Source organism: Pistacia vera, unplaced genomic scaffold, assembly GCF_008641045.1.
Source record: "Pistacia vera cultivar Batoury unplaced genomic scaffold, PisVer_v2 Contig320, whole genome shotgun sequence".
NCBI classification, from domain to species: domain Eukaryota; kingdom Viridiplantae; phylum Streptophyta; class Magnoliopsida; order Sapindales; family Anacardiaceae; genus Pistacia; species Pistacia vera.
The window spans coordinates 2,992,238-3,016,756 of record NW_022196136.1 but is presented as its reverse complement, the minus strand read 5'-3'; the positions used below and the strand labels follow the sequence as shown (position 1 = coordinate 3,016,756).

The window sequence follows — 24,519 nt, the reverse complement described above, 5'->3', positions numbered from 1 at the left end:
AACAAGTGAATAAGAAGTGAGGGGCTGCTTTCATTTGCTAGACCATTATGTCCTTAGTGCAGCATCACTTTCAGCCAATCAAAAACTGCAATGTCTACCATGAAAATAAAAAATGCCACAACCAAAAGGAAGACAATATATTGTATGAGCTAGGCTCAAATTCATGGTTCACTTCTGTCATTTGTTTAATGTTTATAACGCTAGGCTCATGCCAGGCTTCTTGAAATAGAGCCAAAGTTTTATAGATCATCCAAATCTTTTTGAAGACATTACTTACATTTTAGAATGCAATGTAGTTTTAGTGCTAGATGTGTTGTCACTGATTGCTGCCACTGACTGCTGCTGTTGCAGTCTCTCTTTGACCTTGAAGAGAATTTTATGCACTTCATCAAAGTGAGGTCTTGTTGCATTTTTTGTATTCTCAATCCACTGTTGCACTTTCTTGTGTGGGCCCAGTATTCGAGTTCGGTCCTTCTCATCCACCACCTACACCAAGAAAATAAATTTCATCACAAGATCTCAAGGTGAGACCCAAAACCATATGTTACCTTTCAAGTAAAAGAAAAAAATACAAGAAATGTCTTTAAGAAGATTGCAACTGTGGCATATTTTAGCATTCAGCCAATACGTACCTCCAGCTGCATTATTTCACAAAATAGGCTAAGATCTGCTATAGATGGTTGATTGCTACCCAACAAGAACTTTCCATTCCCCTTGAGCCAAAAGGACTCTATCTTATCGAGTGCTGCAGACAAAATTTTCTCACCTAAAGCAGCAGCTTCTGGATTCAGTGGAAGGCCAAGAGCAGGTCCTAGGGCAACATTTTGAACGAATTTGACTGAAAAGAAAAACATCAAGTTCAAGACTAATAAAAGGAAAAACTGAAAAATGCTCCATTGACATACCTAAAATACACACCAAAAAAACTGCCATCTTCAGTAGTAATAAGGATGCGGCAGCTAAAAGAATGACTGTATATATTCATATCAGACAGTTCAATGATGAACAATTCAAACAAGGGTACAGATCTGGAGTCTGTGATGGCCAACTTAAAAATAAAATGTATACAATGTCCTTAGGTCATTAATCAAAACCATATAATGCCACCAGATAAATATGGATACACAAGCACTTTCTTGCATAGATGCTCGAAAATTTTGTTTTTGGACAGCGCCACTAATAACATACATAGGTTATTTAAAAAAATAATCCAAAAAATGATTTATTTAAATTTATTAAAGGGTGTAATTCATGTTGGATCTTCCACCAATGCAAGTTAAAATATATATTTTAGAAGGTACCTGCACCATAGCGTAGATTAGAGTGATGCCAATCCAACACTGAATGAATCTTGGCTCTCTTGAAAAGATCATTAGGATACCTTGAAATATGAAAAGATGTTAGAACTGGGCTGCAAAACATTAGTATTCAAACTGAAGATGGAACACAACATATCATTCTGACATAGTTCATAGTTCTTAAAATGAAAGCAAAAAAACTTAGATGCAACATTGTAGCCTATTATTCATAGACACTAGAACACATGATAAGTTTGGTTATGAATCAGTTTATGCAGCTGAAGTTGTCAGATTGTCTTCAGCTATACCCTTGGATGACCCATCTATATAAAGCATGTATAGATTTAACGCAGAAATATCAACAGAGTGTTTACAGAATTTATAGTTTCTAATGGAAGTACATTTTAAAGCTTTGTTGCTCATATTCTTCAGGTATCAGGACCAACTTCACATCATACCCCATGCCATATTCATATCATACTCATATTATCTTGCATCCACGATATGACACAAATTTTAAGGAGCTTCATGTAACATGGAACATAGTCAGGAATAAACTGATGAGCAATTACATACCAATGATCTGCTACTCCAGGAAATGCACAGGCGAGATAGATAAGTATTGCATGACTGCAAGGAAATAAATATATAAATAAGTGGATAAAACATTAAACTTTGGTAATGATCTCCTCCCCCTCAATTTTGAGAAAAGGAAAAATAAAATAAAGCATATCGAGGCTGAACAAATAACAAAATTGTATGTTACTGTGCATCCGAATTTATTAGACACTTAACAGGTCAAAAAGAGTCCTTCCTAAATTTATTGTTATATTTGTATAAACAACCTTTAATATATATACGAAACAGTGTTTATAAGTGATAAAGAAATGAGAGTTGAACCATCATAGTTGAAATCTAAAGGTATCATCACAAATACAGAATGGACATACACCACTAAGAGTGTAATCTAACATTTGGTATAAACCACCACGCGAGCAAATTAATAATTAGATGATTCCACCCCAAGAAATTGGTAGTTGATAAAGCCAAAGGGGAAAATATATACAAACCTCTCAAACAGCTTGAATTTTCCATCAACAATAACTGGTACTTTACTCATAGGGTTTAGCTCTGAAATTACAACATTGAAATAAATAATAAAACACTGGACACATTCTTTATAATTGATAAGTAAAGTGCTACACATATCTTCATGTAATGAAATCACTGAATAAATTGCTAAGTTCTGAAATTACAGCATTGAAATAAATAATAAAACACCGAATACATTCTTTATAATTGGTAAGATAAGTGCTACCAATTTCTTCAAGTAAAAGCAACACTAGCATATTTTGCTAATCAGAACGCATGTTAAACATCCAAAAACCATCCACTTAAGTAGAAATTAGTGATTAATTCACATCTAGCACTATCAACAACCAAACAAATGATCAATTTGTCCAAACTTAACTTTCCTCACACAATTAACTATTATCATCTCATCATCTAGTTTAACGAGTGAACTTCAATCGACCCAGCTCCATCTTATTAACATCAGCAACAAAACTTGGAATTAACACTAGAATTCATTAAAGTTTAATCACACTGGGTCTTTAACCAGGCGACTGTGTGGCAAATTCTTATGATTAAGATCATAGTATTAAAGGGTCATCAAGAACCTTTGAATTCAGGAGAGTATTGCTGACGCTTTGCTAAGTCAACTTTGATCTCCTCAAAATCTATTCCATTTATCCTGTACAAAACAGAAAAGGACATCAAATTCTTCATCTTGAAATAAAGACTTAGCACTTGAACTCGAGTTGTATTGTTTAAAGAATAATGAATTACTTGCAGAAGATAACAACAGCTCGAGATGGCTCCGACATTCGATCCGCGTATACTTTCAGCCTCATCTTCTCTGGTTCTTTGAGTTGCTCTAGCTCCGATGATGATGATACTCTTGAGTTTCAAGTTTTTAACTGGCTGCTTCTCACTTATCTATAGGAAAACCGGGCAGATAGGACACAGTTGCAGTTTGACCTTTCCACACCTGTACAGTTTTTTTTTTTTTTTTGGGTACTACATACTTGTTGACTTTGCGATTAATACAATTTTTTTTTTATTTATCCAAAATTAAAATATATAATGTTTGGTTGGATGTAATGGAAGATCACTAAGGTTATGTTATCTTATATTACTTGATTATCATGTTTAATTATTATAGACGTAAAAATCTACCTGTGTGGAAGGAGGGACTGATCCCGTGAGATTGAGGTCACTAACGATCTGCTGTACCTACACACGTAGAGAAACAAACGTGGAGCGATGGAAAACACCGGGGTGGTGTTTACCATAGGCACTCTGACGCTCAAGTTAGCAAGGCTGAAAGAGGCTGATTTAGTGAGGGCTAGGGAGTAAAGAGGTTACCAAAAGTCTAATCGGGGACTGTGACTACGGCTGTAATGTGAAGTTCTCCAGTGGGAACTCCAAGGTCTGAAGGTGCAATGTAATCTGCACTGTGAGAGGGCTGACCTTTATTTAAATAGTGATTGTCTGGTCTCCCAATTCTGGTGGGATTGGGAGTTCTCGTAGTAATCCGTTTCCTCCAGGGATATATCTTTAGGCCTCATTATCCTGGCGTGAAGAGGAGTCCAAGTATGACTCTGACACAGACCTTAGAGGAGTAGGGATGGTAGTGGACTACTTTATCAGTGTTCGAGTAGGAATGTAATCCGTAGGTGACCGTGGGCTTTGAATTCGATCATAGGTCCAGGAAGTATACTCAGATTAGGAAGCTTGTGTCTAGATGGTTTAGGCCGACTGTACTTCGTATCAAATGGGCCTTATCCGGGGAGTTTTGGCCTAGGCCGCATTGGGATTGGGCCTGGGCTTTTCCTCACTATCAGATGCATTATCCCATTTGGGCCGAGGACATTTTTTGGCCTTAACAGTTGTCAAGTAATATAAGATTCCGGTAATCTTACATTATCAATAGTTAGTGCTGTTGGTAATATTGGAGGTAATCTGATTACCTCTATTTTCTTAGGTATTGTAAGATTACCTTGGTAATCTTATTTTTGTTACAATTTTATCCTTTATTAATAAATTTTTTGGACAATAATGCCCCTGTTTTAAAATAAATTTACATTAATATACCATTTCAATTTTACTCTTGTTTAACTAAGTTTTTGGACAATAATGTCCTTATATTTAAAACAAATTACTGACCACCACCGCCACCCAGCTACCACCGCCGATAGCGGGCCAACCACCATGAACCATCGCTAGAAAGTCGTCGAAGTCCCTAAAAATACCGAGATTTGCTAGGAGGTTCCGGGAGGCTTCGAGATGGTCGTTTCCGACCATATTGATGGCTAAAAATGACCATATCAGGCACATCTGGGCCTAGATCTAGCCGATAATGGCCAAGGATCTGGCTTGATATGATCATTTTCGGCTATCAATATGGTGAGAAACTAACATATTGGAGCCTCGTGGTCACGGTAAGCTACTCACGGTGACTTTCGGAGACTTCTGATGGTGGTTTGTGGTGGCAACAGGCAACGGCAGAGGGTGGGGGTGATTTTGTCATAAATTAAAGTTTTACGCAGGGGTGTTTTATCTAAATCTGAAATAGTGGAGGTTAAAAAATTATTCAAAAATTTATAATAAAAATAATATTATATTAATATTTTAAAAGAGGGTAATTTAGTAATTTAAATAACATACCCATCAATTTATTCCCCATAACCAAACATATTAATATAACATATCCACCAATTTATTCCCCCTAACCAAACATATTAATATAACATACCCACCAACTAACCAAACACATTTTTCTAAAGATTCCAATAATCTTCAAGGTAATATAAGATTTCAATAATCCAACATTCCCTGAACCAAATGCTTCCTCTGAGTTATATTTTAGGAGAAATGACAATTTCCCACCCAGGGTGGGGCTAAGTTTGAGAAAAATAATTTCTCAACCGCGGTTATAATCTGTCTGTTAAATTTAACTTTAGAAGGATAAAATATTAAATTCAATTTTTTTTTTAATTAAAAATCAGTTCATTAAAAATATAGAAAAAATTGTCTAACCCATTTTATTTTCTCTCTTACCCCACCGGCCCAAAAGCCTACAACCCCAATTACCTACTAGATGAACAAAAACCCAGTTCCCAACACTCCTCCCAAACCCTAACCCATATTCCATCCCTCTTTCTTTCTCTTCGTCTCTTCCCTGTCTCTCTGCAACGGGGCATTTTATTAAAAGATCATGTCAAGTTTAAATTTAATTAAAAGGCTATAAAGTTTTAAAGTGTTAAGTAAATAACCTTATTAGTGATTAAGGGTAATTAAACATGATTAGTGCTTAATTAGGATTAATGAAGTATTGTGTAATCTTTTAAAAATTATACTATGTTTCCAAAAACCCAAAATTATTGCAAACAAACCCAAACACCTTCTTCTTCCTCTCGCCATTAACGCATCCCTACCCTATTTGCTGTTTCTTCTTAGCTTCGTCTACATCTTCTTCTTCCTCATTCCTCTATATCTTCTTGTTCCTCCGCCATTAATACTTTCTTCTTCCTCCACCATTAACATCTTCTCCGCCAAATATCCTCCTCCTGACATTTCGTCCAAGTATGTGTATCTCCTCTTTACATTTTATATTTAGATTTATAAAGATTTAATAATGGATTGGGTTTGGGTTATGATTTTGATTTAGTTGTTTAGGTTGCTGGGTTGTGTTTGATGTAATGCAAGTTGAAAGGAGTGAAATTTGTTGAATGTTTTCTTGCATTGTGGGTAGCTGGGGGTGGTAGCACCGATTGTAGGAGGAGATGGCTAAAAATGTGTTTTGGATCTGATGGATCGCTTAAGCGATTTGGTATATCGTTTAAGCGATCTGGTATAAATTTGGTATATGGTAGCAGATCGCTTAAGCGATATACTGGATCGCTTAAGCGATACAGTAAGCGATATACCAGATCGTTTAAGCGATACACCAGATCGCTTAAGTGACTCTCTAGATGCTTTTTAAAATCTGTCAACCCTTAATATATTGGTTAATAATTTTTTTTTCCTTGCATTATAGGTACTTGGCTATTATTAGACATGAGACATTGTTTTGGGTGTTGAATATTTTGGTGAGTGGCTAGATGTTGTTTCGTTACTTGTTCACTAGTTTCTCTTGGTTGTATGTCAATCTTTTGTGGTGCATTAAACTGATTTTATGTCCTTGTATTTTCAGCTATGCTATCAAGAAGAAGGATGAAATCGAGAGAGTTGCCAAGGACAACCGTTGAAGATTTATTAGTGAATTATAAAACAATTTTAATAGTTTTGATGAGTACTTTATGAGATTCCCTTTTTGGTCTCATGGACTTGTTATGAATGCTTTGTTGTTTTCAATTTTTTATGTTGACAATTGAATATCTTTTTGTTTAAAGTTTTGAATAGATGATAGTAAAGATGCTTCTAGTTACTTAATTGTTGCTTTTATTGTGCTACTAAATTTATTCAATATTAAGATGTTATTGTGCATATAAATTCATTCAATATTGAGATGTTATCAATACGAAATCGCTTAAGCAAGCGATGACATCACTTAAGCTAATTTTTATGAATTTGAGAAGGAAATGTCAAGTACAAATAAAATTGGCCTTGATTGCTTACGCGACATCGGCTATCGCTTAAGCGATCACGACTTATCTGTACAGGATCGCTTAAGCGAGAGTTGACATCGCTTAAGCGATCTTGAATTTGGGAAGGAATAGACAAGTACGAAGAAAATTGGCCTTGGTCGCTTAAGTGACATCGACTATCGCTTAAGTGAGAACTGACATCTCTTAAGCGATCTTGAATTTGAGAAGGAATAGTAAAATACAAAGAAAATTGGCCTTGGTCGCTTAAGCGACATAGGCTATCGCTTAAGCAATCACGCCTTATTTGTATAGGATCGCTTAAGTGAGAGTTGACATCGCTTAAGCGATCAAAGGTAATTTGCTTTTGTACTTAGAATAATCCTTCTCAAATACACAATCACTTAAGCGGTGTCAGCTCTCGATTAAGTGATCTAGTATAGATAAGCCATGATCGCTTAAGCGATAGCCTACGTCGCTTAAGCGATCAAGGTCAATTTGCTTTTTTTCTCCTCAATCTTTTGATATTGTGAACGTTTGAGTGAAAAATTATATTTCGTAATGTTTATTTAATATTTAGTCTTTTTTTATTAATTATTAATTATTTTTTTCATTTCAATAGAATGTGAAAAGAACACTTCGGTCCTTGTCAATCAGCATCGTACATAAAACTGAAAGATCTATTGTTATTCTATTATTTTTGTTAGTTCTTGGTAAGAAAGTAATATATAGAAAATATAATATTGATATAAAATTGAACTCTACAACCATCTGTTCTGCACTCTGTAGACCAAGGCTAAATAGACGGGATCGCTTAAATGATTAAGGGTAATTTACTTCAATATTTCTTTTTCATGTTTATGGACATATGTTTAATATAGACGTAAAAGAACTAATTTAATTAAAATATAATAACGGTCATGGTCCACTAAATGAATCGTACACCTGATATATTTAATATAGACGTAAGCATTCTACACCATATATATTTAATATAACCTTAAAAGAACTAATTTAATTAAAATATAATAACGGTCATGGTCCACTGAACGAATCGTACACCTTATATGTTTAAGATAGTGTTAATTGCTTAACCGATCTAGTGAAATACAATAAAAATAATCCGAATACACTGGATCGCTTAAGAGATTTCATTTCTCGCTTTTTCTATCCTGTGTATTTAGACTTAGTCGCTTAAGAGATCTGGTTGTATTTATGTTATCGCTTAAGCGATCACGAACAAGACAGAATCAATAAGTGCTCAGATGCACAATCGCTTAAGCAATTTATTCTATCGCTTAAACGATCATTTGCTTTTAACCTTGGTCGCTTAAGCGATCATGTTCGAGGCAGAATAAACTTCTGCCTAGATGCACGATCGCTTAAGCGATTAAGTGTATCGCTTAAGTGATTTTTCGCTTTTACTGTTGGTTGCTTAAGCAATCACGAACAAGACAATAAATGAGTGCCAAGACGCACGATCGCTTAAGCGATCCTTTGCTTTTAATAATCGCTTAAGCGACCATGTTCGAGGCAGAATCAACTTCTGCCTAGATGTACGATCACTTAAGCAATTCTCGCTTTTACTCTTGGTCGCTTAAGCGATTTTAGATTGCTTAAGCGATCATGTCCGATGCTTGATACCGCCATGATTTTTATGGCACCAGGGACCATGGTCAATTACAATGATGACAAGATCATCACTGCACCATCTACAGGCTCAGACTCTCTCCCATTTGAAGAACAACCCATCACTATCACAAACAACCTCCCTATGGCCTCCCTTGGCTTCCCCGGTCCTCTAGAAGCCTAAAACACCCACTCTTCTTATGCCCTCCAACTAGTTGACAAAATGCAACAATGACCCTAACAACAAACACCAACCAAATATCCCCAAATTAGCACCGACAACCAATAATTTCATCTTCTTCCACCTCCTCGCTGGAATTTGCGTCGGCGTCCTCCTCTTTAGTTTCAATTTCAACTCCTGCCCTCCCTTGTTTCGCCAGCAGAATGTCTTCTGTCAGCGCCGTCTCCTCTCCTGGTGGAGCAACTTCAGTCATTAGAAGTTGCTCCACCGCAACTTCTTCTTCTTCATTTTTGGTAGACCTAGTGGTGCCTACAATTCGGGGAGTGGGTGAGTTTTTCTCTATTTCTTTGAGGATCTCAGCCATTATAACTTAACCGGGAATGACAAGGAATGACAAAAATGCAAAGAGCAAAGAAATTGAGATATTGCAGAAAATTGGAAGAAAAAACGAGAGAGAGGAAGGTGTTTGAATCCTGATTTGAGAAAGTGAAACTGAGAGAAATGTGTTTTGCCTTTTAAATTTTAAATCAACTTCTATTTATTATGCTCTAACCCATAAATATTTAAATCTTTTCACCCTAATCATTTTTGCTACTTTAATTACACTTAAGTGTGTCGTCATATTTTTTAAAAAAAAAAATCAAAAACCTTTTGAGGTTATATTCTCAAATGGAAAGGTAGGAAGGCGTATCAGTTAAATTTCCTCGCATATCGGCGCAACCAGCGGCTTTCTCTCTCTGTTCTCTATTCTCTTCTCTTTTATTTTCTTCTCTCTCTCTTTTCTCTATACAAAACGCACAGTAAAGGAAAACAATCACCAGTTTGGGAAAATATTAAATGAGTTCGATGTTATTCTCGGATTACTCTTCCTCTACAACTGCTCGGTTTCTCCCCTTCAGCCGTAGCAGGCTTCGTGTGGACGGTGCTGTTTTCTGTCGCCGGTTGTTGGGTCCTCTCCATGTGCGACCCCCAATTTCTGTCTCCCTCAGAACCACCCTCACTGTTCACTCTTCGTCATCCTCTTCACCTGTTATTAGCGGTAACTTTTTCCTAACATGCTTTTAGTAAATCAATTAAATACCGGCTTTAGTCTTAATTTTATCTTTTATTTTTATATTTTACCTCTGTATTTAAACACTGCGACTGTAGTTAGTTTATTAGAATCTCGTAATGTTGGAACTTAATGATCAGAGTTAGACGAACAGTTAGAAGAAACCATGTTTTTTTTTTTTTTTGTTTTGTTTTTTTTGTTTTGTTTTTGAACTTGAGTCTTCATTTAGATACAGAAGGGCTGTTTAGTAATGTAGTAGTATATTAGTGGTTAGACTAAAATTGATAATCCCTCTTGACCCTTTGAAATCTTGTACAGCAACAATGGGTACTGGGACATCTGCCAAGATTATTGATGGAAAAGCTGTGGCAAAGATAATCAGAGATGAGATAACTGCTGAAGTTTCCAGGATGAAGGATGCCATTGGTATTGTTCCAGGGTTAGCGGTTATTCTTGTTGGGGATCGGAAGGATTCTGCTACTTATGTACGCAACAAGAAAAAGGCTTGTGAATCTGTGGGTATTAACTCTTTTGAAGTGCGTTTACCTGAGGACTCCTCAGAACAAGAAGTACTCAACTTCATTTCAGGCTTTAATGAAGATCCTTCAGTTCATGGCATCCTTGTGCAGTTGCCTCTACCTTCTGTATGCTTCTAAATTTAAACACTAATTTTTCTTTGTTCAGTCATGCTATATTGAGGAAAGGAAAAATTGTTTCTGTCTGCAGCATTAAATTTATTGCCCTAGTATTTTATGAAACAGTGATGTCTAATGAGTTATTTTTCCATTATTCCTTGTTGGTTGATTGAACCTGCCGGAAAAAAATAAAGGCATAATTAACTAATAAGAAAATCTGTTTAGACTAACTGATAGTTCAGAGTTTGTATTTTCCATTTTGAGGTCCATACTTTTTCTTTTTTCTCTTTCTAAGGCATATTGTAGCTGTTACTCATTTTTACTGGTTTCTTCCAGCATATGGATGAACAGAGCATCTTAAACGCTGTGAGCATTGAGAAAGATGTGGATGGTTTCCACCCACTGAACATTGGTCGTCTTGCCATGCGAGGTAGAGAACCCTTGTTTGTTCCGTGTACGCCTAAAGGTTGCATAGAGTTGTTGCACAGATCTGGCATTGTTATCAAAGGAAAAAGGGCTGTTGTAATTGGCCGGAGCAATATTGTTGGAATGCCTGCTGCGCTGTTACTCCAAGTAATCAATTTTTACCTTTGTATTGAGTATTAGTCTCTATAAGCTAGTTTCTCAATTTCAATATCCTCCTTTTAAAAAATAACATCCATTTTTTTTTTTTTATTAATGTTCTTAGAGGGAAGATGCTTCCATTAGTATTGTCCATTCCAGAACTAAGAACCCTGAGGACATCACAAGACAAGCAGATATTATAATCTCAGCTGTAGGACAGCCAAATATGGTTAGGGAGAACTGGATAAAACCTGGTGCGGTTATAATTGATGTTGGAATAAACCCAGTTCAGGTGAGAAAACTTCGTCTCCTCAAACACACACACACAGAGTTTGGCTTTAACTCCTTTAATTTCAAAGTGATAAGGACCCAGTTAAGGTGTTATAGGTTATGTCCTGTGTTGGATAGTGGTTTCTTTGAAGCAATGAGGGCTCAGCTTGGTTGTGCCCAGTTTATGCTTGCTTTTCTGATTATAACTATCTAGTGACAAGTTTTTTTGTGTTCATGTCTTTAAGGATGAAAAATGTCCCCGAGGTTACCGACTGGTTGGAGACGTTTGTTATGAGGAGGCATGTAAGGTTGCTTCAGCTGTTACTCCGGTTCCTGGAGGAGTTGGTCCAATGACAATAGCAATGCTACTCTCTAATACTCTAAGCTCAGCAAAGAGGTTGCATAACTTCCAGTGAGCTTTACAACATTTCAGTGTTATCATACAGCTAGCACAGTCTGCCATTTAAATTAAGTTCACATCCAGGTACCTCACTTCTGTCTGTATGAGTTTCAGAGCATTTTTCTGTGGGACTGAATCCCACCAAATCGGTGGCTTAAATTTCAAGAAAATTTTGTAGAGCAAAGTTAAAACGAATCCTGATATTTTGGAACTGTATAAATAAATAGTTAAATTGGCTTGTGCTCAAGTTATTATTCTTTGGTCGATCTCAAGCTTGTGGCTCTAGGTTGGTCTGACATCACCTGCTCAAAGTTAAGGCTGAAATAAAGTAAATGCGACACACCAAGGGAAAAAAATAGAGTGAGAACAACAAAGCACAGATTTTACAAACTATCACTCCTAACTGCAGCCTGAGATTTCCTTTGTTCCTCATGCTATAGCAAGCTCCTTTTTTTTAAACAGCTATGAGCATATTTATAAGGTTTGATTGAGGAATAAACTTTGGGTTATATTGAACTACTTTTCTTCACGAAAGAAGTAATATATGATGTTAGCAATGTTGTGAACAGGGCAATTCAGTGTGGCAGGCAAGTCATCTGAGCGGAGTATACTCACTTTGCTTGAAAAGCCTGATGCTTCTAGCCATTGTTTTAAAACCTAGCCAGGCCGGGCCGATTTAACCAGTCCAATCGGGACCAGGCTACTGAACCGGGCCGGGTTAGGCAAAAAACTGGAGAAGCAGTTTCACCCGGGGTTGGACTAGATTAACTGTAGCAACCTGTCGGTCCAACCGGTTTTTAGGATAAACCGGGTGAAACATTAAACCCCCCTTTAATACCCTAAACCGATTTTTCCCCTTTTTTCTTCTTTCCATCGACCAAACTCCATGCTCTCTGTCTCTCATTTGCGATTTCACGTTGATTTCTTGGTTGACATCTTGCTTTCATCTTCATCAGTGGCAGCCGGCAACTTGGTTTCATCTTTATCATGGCTTAAACCAATTTTCCCCTATTTTTCTTTCCATCAACATCAAATAAAAAGAAAACCCCTTTTTCCTTAACCCAATTCACCCATTTTTGCGATTTCCTTTGCACCCATTTTTTGATTTCCTTCAAATCTTCAACCGGTGACTCTCATTTGTGGGATTTCCTCTCTTCACCATCAATCATCTCCTCTTCGTCGTCAGCTCCAGATCATCTTCGTCAGGTACCGTCAAAGTCGATCTCTTCCTCTTTCATCTCTCTTTAAGTTCTGCGTTTCATCTCTCATTTCCAATTTTTGGGTTTTAAGTCTAAAATCAAAATCAGTGTTGTGAGGAAGAAGAAGGGCGGTAGAGAGACCTTGAAAATTTAAGTAGAATGTGAAGAAGGGCAGTAAAGAGACCTTGAAAATTTAAGTCTTGTGGGTGAAAAAATAGCCTTGAGACTTGGTCATGAAAGTGACAGATTTGGTTTATGTGGCTATCATTTTCTATTCTTAGGTTTCTTTTTCCAGTTTATTTGAATGTGTGGGGACGTTTTCCAGTTGTGACAATGGCTTCCCTTTCTCTTTATTGAAAATGTTGGAGCTGGGTTGAGAGTGGGGTGAAGTGGTGCTTGTCTGGGTCCTGGTGTTTTTTTTTCCTTTGTCTTGATCCTGGTTGGCGTGTGGTTGGGCAGGAGTGTGGGATGCTGCTGCTGACGGTTGGGGGGTGTTTTTTTTTTCTTGGCTGCTGCGTGGCCAGCTGCAGTTTTTGTTAAGGATTGTATTGATGTTTGAACTTTGATGATGCTTTGTTAAGGATCCGTAATTACTTGTAAGGATTGTATTGATGTTTGATGATGGTTTGTTAAGAATTTTTTTAGGAATCTGTGATTTGGAATTTGAATTTTTTTTGGGGATGACATCACCAGTTCAATCAGTCAACCTGAGACCCGGCCAGTTTGCTGGGTTGTGCCTGGGTTGGTTTTTAAAACATTGCTTCTAGCTATGAAGGAAAGTGACAGAGACTGAAAACCCAAGTGATTGGGATCGTCTTCTATAACATCATAAATTTTGCAGTCACCGAGCTGCACATCATAAGTACAAAGGTAAATTTATGAATTTAGACAGCTCAATAGGATGCACGGTGTTTTGGGTGTTGAAGATGATTATACCTCCTCTGTAAGAAGAATTTCCTCATTGCTCGCTGAAAACTTCACTTCCCCACCAGTTATATTTTGGAAGACTTTGATTAAATAATAAATCTTAAAACATGCAATCTTAGCAAATTGTACATCAGGCAAATGCAAAACCAATAATGCCTATCTCCGCATTGTACGCAGGTGCTGGAAAATATGAATAAATAATAAGATTAATGTTATATCTAGGATCTTTTCTCACAAACTTTTTTTCACAATCTTAATGTAATAACTAATAACTCGTTATTGGTTAATTTGTAAAATAGGTCCTGCTTGCTTGTATGGATTTCGTTTATCCATTTGAGAGTTAACTAATAATGAACTGTTACATTAAGATTACGAGAGAAATATAGATTATGAGAGAAATATAGTAAAAAGAAGTTATAAAGATAATATTTTTTAAATAATAAAGAGTCGTTATTTGATCACTCAGCTACTGTAGGTGGTTGATTGAGTTGTATATTGTTGAGCCCATTTAGGCGGCTTAAACTTTCGGTGAATACCCTGTTATGCTTTGTGAATTCAATAAGCTTAAGTATCCAATGCAAAGCTTCTTTCGTTCTTAGCATTCTGTTTATTACAAAATTCAAGTATAACTATTTTCAGTCCCTTCAATATCTCTGAATCGTAACGTCATCCCTTTTACTTTCTATTTGTCATACTATCCACCCATCGTAACTTTTATATCCCAAACTAGGGGTGAAAAATGCATTGGATAAAGTTTAGGTTTGGAAAATGTTATTCTCTCATTAAAAATTATAAAGTCAAATAGTAAAGGATATTATAGTCTTTTCGTAGCTTAACCCTTGTGGGGTAATTGACTCCATTGATGACAATGAGTGGGAAATTGTTTTTCTCAAAGTTTATGGGTGGGAAATGTAATCTCAGCAAGCCTTGGGTGGTAAATTTGATTCACTCTTATATTTGATGAAATAAATTAGTTCTATTCGATATAAAATACGAAGTAATTGATTAGCATAAGCAGATTTTTTTTTTAAAAAAAAAAAAAATAGTTTTTAGGAGTGTTAAAAAAAAATGTAAAAACCTAACTGAAAAACCGAAAAAACGGTTCGGTTACGGTTCAAAAAATTATATTTTTGGTTCGCTTACCGATTCGGGAAAAAATCAAAACCGGTTTTTTGAACCAATATATATTATTAATTTTTAATATGTATGAATGTTTAATTTTTATTTAGATATGTATTGTTTATGTTTACAATTTAATTTAGGAAAAAAAAAAGTTTTATCCAATAAAAAAAGGAAAACTGATTAACCCTTTTTTTAAAGAGGTTAACCGAAAAACCAATTTTCCCTCCAAATCAGTTCGGTTTCGGTTCAATAATTTTCTTGAACCGAAAAACCGGTTCGGTTTAGAAAAGTGGTTAACCAGTTCAATTAACCGCTTTTGAACACCCCAAATTTTTATAGTAATACTTGTGTGTTTGGCCTTTTTGAGTGAACATTAGTTGGTTTCGAAAATATGTCCTAACCTTTGCGTGTTTTGCCTTTTTTGTAGTGAATATCCATTAGTTTAAAAAATGTGACCCTAACTCCCATTTTTTATGGATCATTAGGTTATTTTGTTTATATTTGAAGGAAATGACGATTTTACCAAAATTTGTCAATAATGTTGAGAGGTTAATATATTTTTTGAAGTTAAATTGATAAAATTGTTGATAAATTTGAAAGTTGAATTAATAAAATTTATGAAACCAATGGATTCTCATTACAAAAAAAACAAAAAAAAAGCCAAACACATGGAGGGTAGAATTATATTTCTGAAACCTATGAGGGCTAGGGTTACACTTCTTAAACCTATAGATGCCCACTACAAAAGAGCCAAACACACATAAGCTTACTTCAAAAATCCCTCTAATAAATAACAATACGAGTATATGCTTTTCTATGATTAAGTTATAAAATTTTACAGTAATAAGAATTATTCCTTAGGGGGTGTTTGGATCATATATTGTTTTATTATAGGAGGATATTATATTAACAGAAAGATATATCACCTTGAAGAACACTGATAATGTTTAAGAAATGTGTTTGGTAGGTTCGAATAAATTGATGACTAATATGTTTGGTTGGGAGGATAAATGGGTGGGTATGTTATATAGATTACTAAATTGCTCTCATTTTTAAATATTAATATAATATTACTTTTTATTATTATTTTTTGAATAATTTCTTTTAACCCCCTACATTTGAAATTTTGCTAAAACACCTCAATTATACAAAATTTTAATTTGTAGCAAAATCACCCCCACCCACTGTTGGTAGTCAACAAAATGGCACACGACTAGTCGTATATAGCCGGCTGTGTGCCGACAAATCCATTTTCGGTCATGGATCACAAAGCCATTTCACAGCTAGATCTGGCCGTTTTCGGTCATGGATCACAGATCCATGGCCGGAAAAGGCCTTATCGGCGCACGACCAGCCAGATCCTGCTGGTCGTGCGCCATTGTGGTGATTGATGCGGGCGGTCGGCAGTGGTGAGTAACGACCGACAATGGTCTTGGGTTGCTGGGGTATTTTGTTAACTTTTAAACTTTTTGTGGCTAGGGTGTTTTAGCTAATTTCTCAAATGTAGGGGGGCTGGGTAATTGCTATTTGGTAAACATTTGAGGGCAATTGTGTTCGAAATAGTGTTTAATTAAGGGTAAAATAGTTATAAAAATTAGATTATCCGGTAATCTTTTAATAACACCTCTGGGGAGGGTATCAGATTACTCTATACATTACCAACAGTAAACACTATTTGTAATAAATGATACCCATAATATTTTATTACTTGCAAACCCAACACTGGAATCTTGCAAAATAAATGAAGATTACCCTCGATCCAAACGCACCCTTATTATAGAATTTTAATATCAAACAAATTTACTATTTTTTCGAATAAAAGAGTATGGTATTAATATTTGGAGTGATGTAAATGCGATGTCCTCACACCTTATAATCATATTAATAATATCTAATAATTGTTGAATAAATTTGTTATGCCTAAAAAATCAGGGCTGACGTTAGCCTACTTCAACAAACACCAATTAGAGTTTAGGAAGGTTTTGCGCCGCCTAGGAGCTGCCACGTTGCTCTATGACAGAAGGAATATGACTGTCATCAACTTGACATATTCAAGTTTTATCTATGAGTGATTGAGGGCTGTACACATGTCCAAGCCCTAGGTAATTTAATGATATTTCCTAAGTTATCAGCCAATGGGAGACAAAGAAAGACTTGCACGACTCTTATCCACTTGCAGATTTGTGATTATTACATTGAATTATTCTACTATAAATAGAGGACTCACCCTCTCATCTTCGAGATTCTGATACTGAACCTGCTCTCTAATTGTAATCTTTATTTTCAGAGCAAAGATAACCTACGAGAAAGAGACTGACCTGATATTCTCTCTGAATATTCAATTGTTGTACCTCTGCTCGCTGGTCGCTATATGCAACCTCTTGTAATCTCTCATATATAAAAAAAAAAACAGTGGATATAAGATTCGCTTTAAGCATCCAAACAACTTTAAAAATCATATATCTTATTTATCATTCAATCTTTGTATTTGATCATAATCAGTCACGTGTAATTTTTAACAATAATTTAGTATTTTGCATGTGCGAGTCGTTGGTGTTGGTGTCAAAATCACGCATCTAACCAAATTGTATTAAAATAAATTTGTTTACATTATAGAGATTCGGATCTTAATGGAATATATACTTTATTCGCTAGAAATGCGACAAGTGATTTTTACACGTGACAATTTTTTCTGGTTGCCACTAAGTAACAATATAGTTGAGAAATTAACCAACAGGGCTACAAAGCGACGGCGTTTTATGTTTTTGTCTTGCACCTTCTGTCTTTAGTTAGCTCTGCAATGCTCTTCCATTCCAGAAACCGCAGCCCACAGGCTGCCTGGGAAACTAAGCTGCCTAACTTCCACAAATGGGCCCACGTATATGAAGCCCTAATTAATCCATACTCAATGCTCTCTGCAATCTGCATCTGCATTTTTGTAGTGAACATTATTGGTTTCAAAATACGTCCTAACCTTGTGCGTGTTTTGCCTTTTTGTAGTGGAATATCTTAGGAAGACTTTGATTAAATAATAAATCTTAAAACATGCAATCTTAGCAAATTGTACATCAGGCAAATGCAAAACCAATAATGCCTATCTCCGCATTGTACGCAGGTGCTGGAAAATATGAGTAAACTTTCCTGAAGGTTACTCACAGCATCTGGATGTGGGCAGTTGCCGAGATGTGACTTGCAGCTAGTTCGAGGACACAAAGAAAACACATATTTAGCTGTATTCTAAAGACGTTTAAAGAATAAATTCGAGAAATAGAAACAAAACGGACATTAAAAAAAAAAAAAAAAAAAAAAAAAAACGCTGTTGCAACATAGTTAAAACACAAAGAAAGGTTCAATGTCTTCGACTTTAATTTATCTTTTCAAAGCGAATAAATAATAAAATTAATGTTGTATCTACGATTTTTTTTCACAAACTTTCTTTCACAATCTTAACGCAATAGCTTGTTATTGGTCAATTCGCAAAATAGGTCTTACTTGCTTGTATGTATCTCATTTGTCCATTTGGGAGTTTACCAATAATGAACTGTTACGTTAAGATTATGAGAGAAAGTTTATGAGAAGAAGTGATAAAGATAATGGCTCCGTTTGGTTTACTTTCTTGCATTTTTTAGAAAAGTTTTTTGAAAAAAGTTAAAAAAAATAGAATTGGGTGGGTATTACGATGTAGGATTTGAAAATTAATAAAAATACCCTATATGTTTGTTTATTTACTAAATACCCCTATAATAAAACTTTAAAAGTTAACAAAAACATCCCCAACCCACCCATTGAATAATCACAGCCGGCCACCACCACCGGAGGGTGGTCGGAGTCACTGTATCGGCGCATGACCGGTTGGATCTTGCAAGTCGTGCGCCGATATGGCCTTTGCCGACCAGATCCACGGTGGATCTGGCCATTGACGGCCAGATCTAGCCGCATTTGCTCGTCAACGATGACCATATGTTGGCCGTCGTTGATGTCTGGTTACGGCCAAAGATTTGGCCATCAATCGCCAGATCTTTGGCCTTAGATCTGGCTTTTTCTGGCCAGATCCACCGTGGATCTGGTCGAAAAAGGCTAGATCGGTGCACTACCGGCCAGATTCAGCCGGTAGTGCACTATTATATCAGATTCCGGCCAACTTCCGACAGTGGTGGTCGGAATTTGGCATAATGTGGGTTTAGGGGTGTTTTTGTAATTTTGAAAAAAATATTTAGGGGTATTTAATTAAATTAACAAATTTACGGGGTTTAAAAAAAATTGAATAATATTATATAATATTGTGAGTTTTTTAGCATTTTACTGTTTAACTTTTTTAGGAATACTAATAATAGTATTCTAAAAAATCAATCAAACAGAGCCAATATTTTTCAAATAATAAAGTGTCCTTATTTGATTACTCGGCCACTGTGGGTTGGTTGATTGAGTTGTATATTGTTGAGCCAATTAGGCCGCTTAAACTTTCGGTGATTGAGTTGTATATTGTTGAGCCCATTAATAAGCTTAAGTATCAAATACAGATTAATGAAGCTTCTCTCCCTCGTTCTTAGCATTCTGTTTATTACAAAATTCAAGTATAACTATTTTCAGTCCCTTCAATATCTCTGAATCGTAACGTCATCCCTTTTACTTTCTATTTGTCATACTATCCACCCATCGTAACTTTTATATCCCAAACTAGGGGTCAAAAATACATTGGATAAAGTTTAGGTTTGGAAAATGTATTCTCTCATTAAAAATTATAAAGTCAAATAGTAAAGGATATTATAGTCTTTTCTTAGCTTAACCCTTGTGGGGTAATTGACTCCATTGATGATAATGAGTGGGAAATTGTTTTTCTCAAAGTTTATGGGTGGGAAATGTAATCTCAGCAAGCCTTGGGTGGTAAATTTGATTCACTCTTATATTTGATGAAATAAATTAGTTGTATTCGATATAAAATACGAAGTTATTGATTAGCATAAGCAGATTTTTTTTTAAAAAAAATAAAATAGTTTTTAGGGGTATTCAAAAAAATGCAAAAACTGAACCGAAAAACCGAAAAAACGGTTCGATTACGGTTCAAAAAATTTTAAAAATTAGATTTTTGGTTCGGTTACCGGTTCGAGAAAAAATTAAAACTGGTTTTTTGAACCAATATATATATATTAAATAAAAATAAAAATAAAAATATATATTAATATTAATATATATTATTAATTTTTAATATGTGTGAATGTTTAATTTTTATTTAGATATGTATTGTTTATGTTTACAATTTAATTTAGGAAAAAAAAATAAGTTTTATCCAATAAAAAAGGGAAAACCGGTTAATCGCTTTTTTTAAAGAGGTTAACCGGTTTTTTTGTTAACCGAAAAACCAGTGTTTCCCCCCCAAACCGGTTCAGTTTCGATTCAAGAATTTTCCTGAACCGAAAAACCGGTTTGGTTCAGAAAAGCGGTTAACCGGTTCGATTAACTGCTTTTGAACACTACTAATTTTTATAATAATACTTGTGTGTTTGGCCTTTTTGTAGTGAACATTAGTTGGTTTCAAAAATACGTCCTAACCTTTGCGTGTTTTGCCTTTTTTGTAGTGAATATCCATTAGTTTAAAAAATGTGACCCTAACTCCCATTTTTCATAGATCATTAGGTTATTTTGTTTATATTTGAAGGAACTGACGATTTTACCAAAATTTGTCAATAATGTTGAGAGGTTAATAAATTTTTTGAAGTTAAATTGATAAAATTATTGATAAATTTGAAAGTTGAAATAATAAAATTTATGAAACCAATGGATGCTCATTACAAAAAAAACAAAAAAAAAGCCAAACACATGGAGGGTAGAATTATATTTCTGAAACCTACGAGGGTTAGGGTTACACTTCTGAAACCTATAAATACCCACTACAAAAGAGCCAAGCACACATAAGCTTACTTAAAAAATCCCTCTAATAAATAACAATACGAGTATATGCCTTTCTATGATTAAGTTATAAATTTTTACGGTAATAAGAACTATTCCTTAGGGGGCGTTTGGATCATATAATGTTTGATTATAGGAGGATATTATATTAATAGAAAGATATATCACCTTGAAGAACACTGAGAATGTTTAAGAAATGTGTTTGGTTGGTTCAAATAAATTGGTGACTAATATGTTTGGTTGGGAGGATAAATGGGTGGGTATGTTATATCAATTACTAATTACCCTCATTTTTAAATATTAATATAATATTATTTTTTGAATAGTTTCTTTTAACCCCTTACATTTGAAATTTTGCTAAAAACACCTTAGGCATATAAAAATTAAATTTGTAGCAAAATCACCCCCACTCACCCTAAGCCACTGTTGGCAGTCAACAAAATAGCGCACAACTAGTCATATATGGCCGACCGTGTGCTGACAAAGCCATTTCCGGTCACGGATCACAAAGCCATTTCACGCCCAGATCTAGTCGTTTCGGTCATGGATCACAGATCCATGGCCGGAAAATGCCTTACCGGCGCACGACCAACCAGATCTTACTGGTTGTGCGCCATTACAGCGACTGACGCGGGCAGCCAACAGTGGTGAGTAACGGCCGACAATGGTCTTGGGTTGTTGGGATATTTTGTTAACTTTTAAACTTTTTGTGGCTAGGGTATTTTAGCTAATTTCTCAAATGTAGGGGGGTTGGGTAATTGTTATTTGTAGACATTTGAAAGCAATTGTGTTCGAAATGATATTTAATTAAGGGTAAAATAATTGTAAAAATTAGATTACCTGGTAATCTTCTAATAACACCCATGGGGGAGGGTATCAGATTACCTCATACATTACCAACAGTAAACACTATTTGTAATAAAATATGCCCATAATATTTTATTACTTGCAAACTAAACATTGAAGTCTTGCAAAATAAATGAAGATTATCCTTGATCCAAACACACCCTTATTATAGAATTTTAATATCAAACAAATTTACTATTTTGTCGAATAAAAGAGTATGGTATTAATATATGGAGTGATGTAAATGCGAGGTCCTCACACCTTATAATCATATTAATAATATCTAATAATTGTTGAATAAATTTGTTATACCTAAAAAATCAAATTTGACGTTACCCTACTTCAACAAACACCAATTAGAGTTTAGGAAGGTTTTGCGCTACTTAGGAGCTGCCATGTCACTCCATGACAGAAGGAATATGGCTGTCATTAATTTGACAGATTTAAGTTTTGTCTATGAGTGATTGAGGGTTGCACACATGTCCAAGTCCCAGGTAATTTGAGGATATTTCATAAGTTATCAGCTAATGAGAGGCAAAGAAAGACTTGCATGACACTTATCCACTTATATATTTGTGATCATTACATTGAATTATTCTATTATAAATAGAAGACTCCCCCTCTCATTTTCGGGATTCTGATATTGACCCCGTTCTTTAATTGTAATCTTGTAATCTTTATTTTCAGAGCAAAGATAACTTACGAGAAAAAGACTGACCTGATATTCTCTCTGAATATTCAATTGTTGTACCCCTGCTCACTATTCGTTATACTAAACTTTTTGCAATCTCTCATATATAAAAGAAACAGTGGACATATGATTCGCTTTAAGCATTTGAACCACTTTAAAAATCATGTCTCATTTATTATTCAATCTTTGTATTTAATCATAATTATTTACGTGTAATTTCTAAGAGTAACTTATGAGACTATTAGGATGAGCTTTTGATTATGTTAAGAGACGTTCAGTTCACCATTACTCATCAATTCCGCGAAGGGAATAGCGCAGCAGACTTCCTCGCTAGACAAGGAGAGGAGGGTAATACTAATACAGTTCTGGATTTTATATCATTACCTAGGAGGTTGAAAGGCATTATGCGGTTGGACAAGGCGGGTTTGCCTTAGCTAAGGCGGATAACTTGAATTTGTGGGTTTGGGTCAAGACGGTTTTTCCTTATTTTGTTTACATTATAGAGATTCGGATCTTAAAGGAATATATACTTTATTCGCTAGAAATGCGACAAGTGATTTTTACACGTGACAATTTTTTCTGGTTGTGACTAAGTAACAATATAGTTGAGAAATTAACCAACAGGGCTACAAAGCGACGGCGTTTTATGTTTTTGTCTTGCACCATCTGTCTTTAGTTAGCCCTGCAATGCTCTTCCTTTCCAGAAACCGCAGCCCACAGGCTGCCTGGGAAACTAAGCTGCCTAACTTCCACAAATGGGCCCACGTATATGAAGCCTTAATTAATCCATACTCAATGCTCTCTGCAATCTGCATCTGCATCTGCATTATCTTATTGTACGAACCCAGTCAAATGACAAAAATGGTGACCACTTTCTTTCTTATCTACCATCATTTCATGCAAAAAGAGAAAAAGAAAAAAAAAAAAAAAAGAGTGATGATGATGATTTGTCAGACTACAGTGTTGGTTCATCATATCAAGAGGTCATCACCTTCACCAATCTTTCCCATCAATCATCATGTGAGCTGAACAATAATTTGATGAACTGAAAGAATTCCTAAGTTAACCAAAATGGGGTTTGATTATAAAGCACCATTTTTGTCTTTGTAATCTGTGAATTAAAAGGCATACAATTATTAAAGTTCTTTTCAATGCATTTATAGATGGTATTATTACAGCAGTCTGAGAATACCATTAATGTATCAGATGAAAGAAAGGGACAATAACAGAGCTGATGCAACTAACTGAAAAGGAGTCGGCCGCATCCTATAATAACTCTTCATAAGGAGGAAGCGAAAGCCGAGAGAGAGAGAGAGAGTGAGAATCACAATTGAAAAGGACGTTGTAATTGTGTATCAGGACAAGAAACACAGAAGTATCAACTAGTAATGGCAATGGGAATGGCAATGGCGTTGATTTTATAAGTCGAGAAAAGAAAAAAACAAACTAATTTTGTTTTCAGTTTTCTCTTTAATATCTCCATACCATTACTTTACCTGCATTGCTTCTTAATTTGTTATTGTTTTAATTTTTTCTGTCCTCGTTGTTCGTGCCGACTCTTGGCTTGCCATAACGCCATCTCTCTCTGTCTTAAATGCTCCTTCTGCTTGTGAACAAAGCGCTAACTGCTAAAAGTTAAGAGCTTCTTCTTCCTCTCCAAAAAATGACTGGAATCTGAAGATTTTTGCTCGAAAGAGGTGAACTTTTGTTTCTGTTCAGATTTTTTTTTCTTTGGGTTTTAGCTGCACTAACTTCACTTTGGTTCACGTTTTTGAACTGAACGTTAGTTTAAAGTTCTCAAAGTATAAATTTTTACATTTTTGAAATGAAATTTGGCGTTACGTGTGAAAACTAAGAGTAAGCGTTTTAGATGATTTTACAGGCTCATGATTTGATGTATTTTCTGTAATTCTCAAAGTTGGCGAGATTAAGTTAATTTCGATATGATCTGAACTGAGCAAGTTTTTTGCTTTTCAAATTTGTTAATCTCCCTCAGATTCAGTAATTTTTCTTCTCTGAGTTCTATACTAAGGAACATTTCAGTTCTATAGACTATGATTACGCCTCTGTTTGGTTGCGGGGAAAATCTACGAATTATCGAGAATAAATATTGGGATTTTCCTACCCGTTTCTCGGCAACCAAACGGTGTG

General features: G+C 35.3%; 2 protein-coding genes across 3 annotated transcripts; one reads left to right on the top strand and one right to left on the bottom strand.

Annotated features, from left to right (window-relative positions):
* Nucleotides 1-100: 100 nt before the first annotated feature.
* On the bottom strand, nt 101-3,275 carry LOC116137050 (glutathione S-transferase T1-like). Its single transcript, XM_031422739.1, has 7 exons — nt 3,147-3,275; nt 2,978-3,051; nt 2,369-2,429; nt 1,875-1,928; nt 1,302-1,381; nt 633-838; nt 101-486 (listed from the first exon to the last, which is right to left on the bottom strand). Exons 1-7 carry the CDS (start codon nt 3,209-3,211, stop codon nt 274-276), a joined length of 753 nt encoding a protein of 250 aa, XP_031278599.1. The 5' UTR covers nt 3,212-3,275; the 3' UTR covers nt 101-273.
* Nucleotides 3,276-9,505: 6,230 nt separating this feature from the next.
* LOC116137036 (bifunctional protein FolD 4, chloroplastic-like) lies at nt 9,506-12,325 on the top strand. Of its 2 annotated transcripts, XR_004129107.1 has the most exons (6): nt 9,506-9,795; nt 10,126-10,451; nt 10,779-11,015; nt 11,131-11,298; nt 11,522-12,157; nt 12,246-12,321. XR_004129107.1 is itself a non-coding variant. In XM_031422720.1 (5 exons), the coding sequence occupies exons 1-5, from the start codon at nt 9,594-9,596 to the stop codon at nt 11,690-11,692; spliced, it is 1,104 nt and encodes a 367-aa protein (XP_031278580.1). In that variant the 5' UTR covers nt 9,506-9,593; the 3' UTR covers nt 11,693-12,325. The 2 variants fall into 2 exon arrangements, 1 of the variants encoding a protein (XP_031278580.1); XM_031422720.1 differs by having other exon boundaries at nt 11,522-12,325.
* Nucleotides 12,326-24,519: the final 12,194 nt, after the last annotated feature.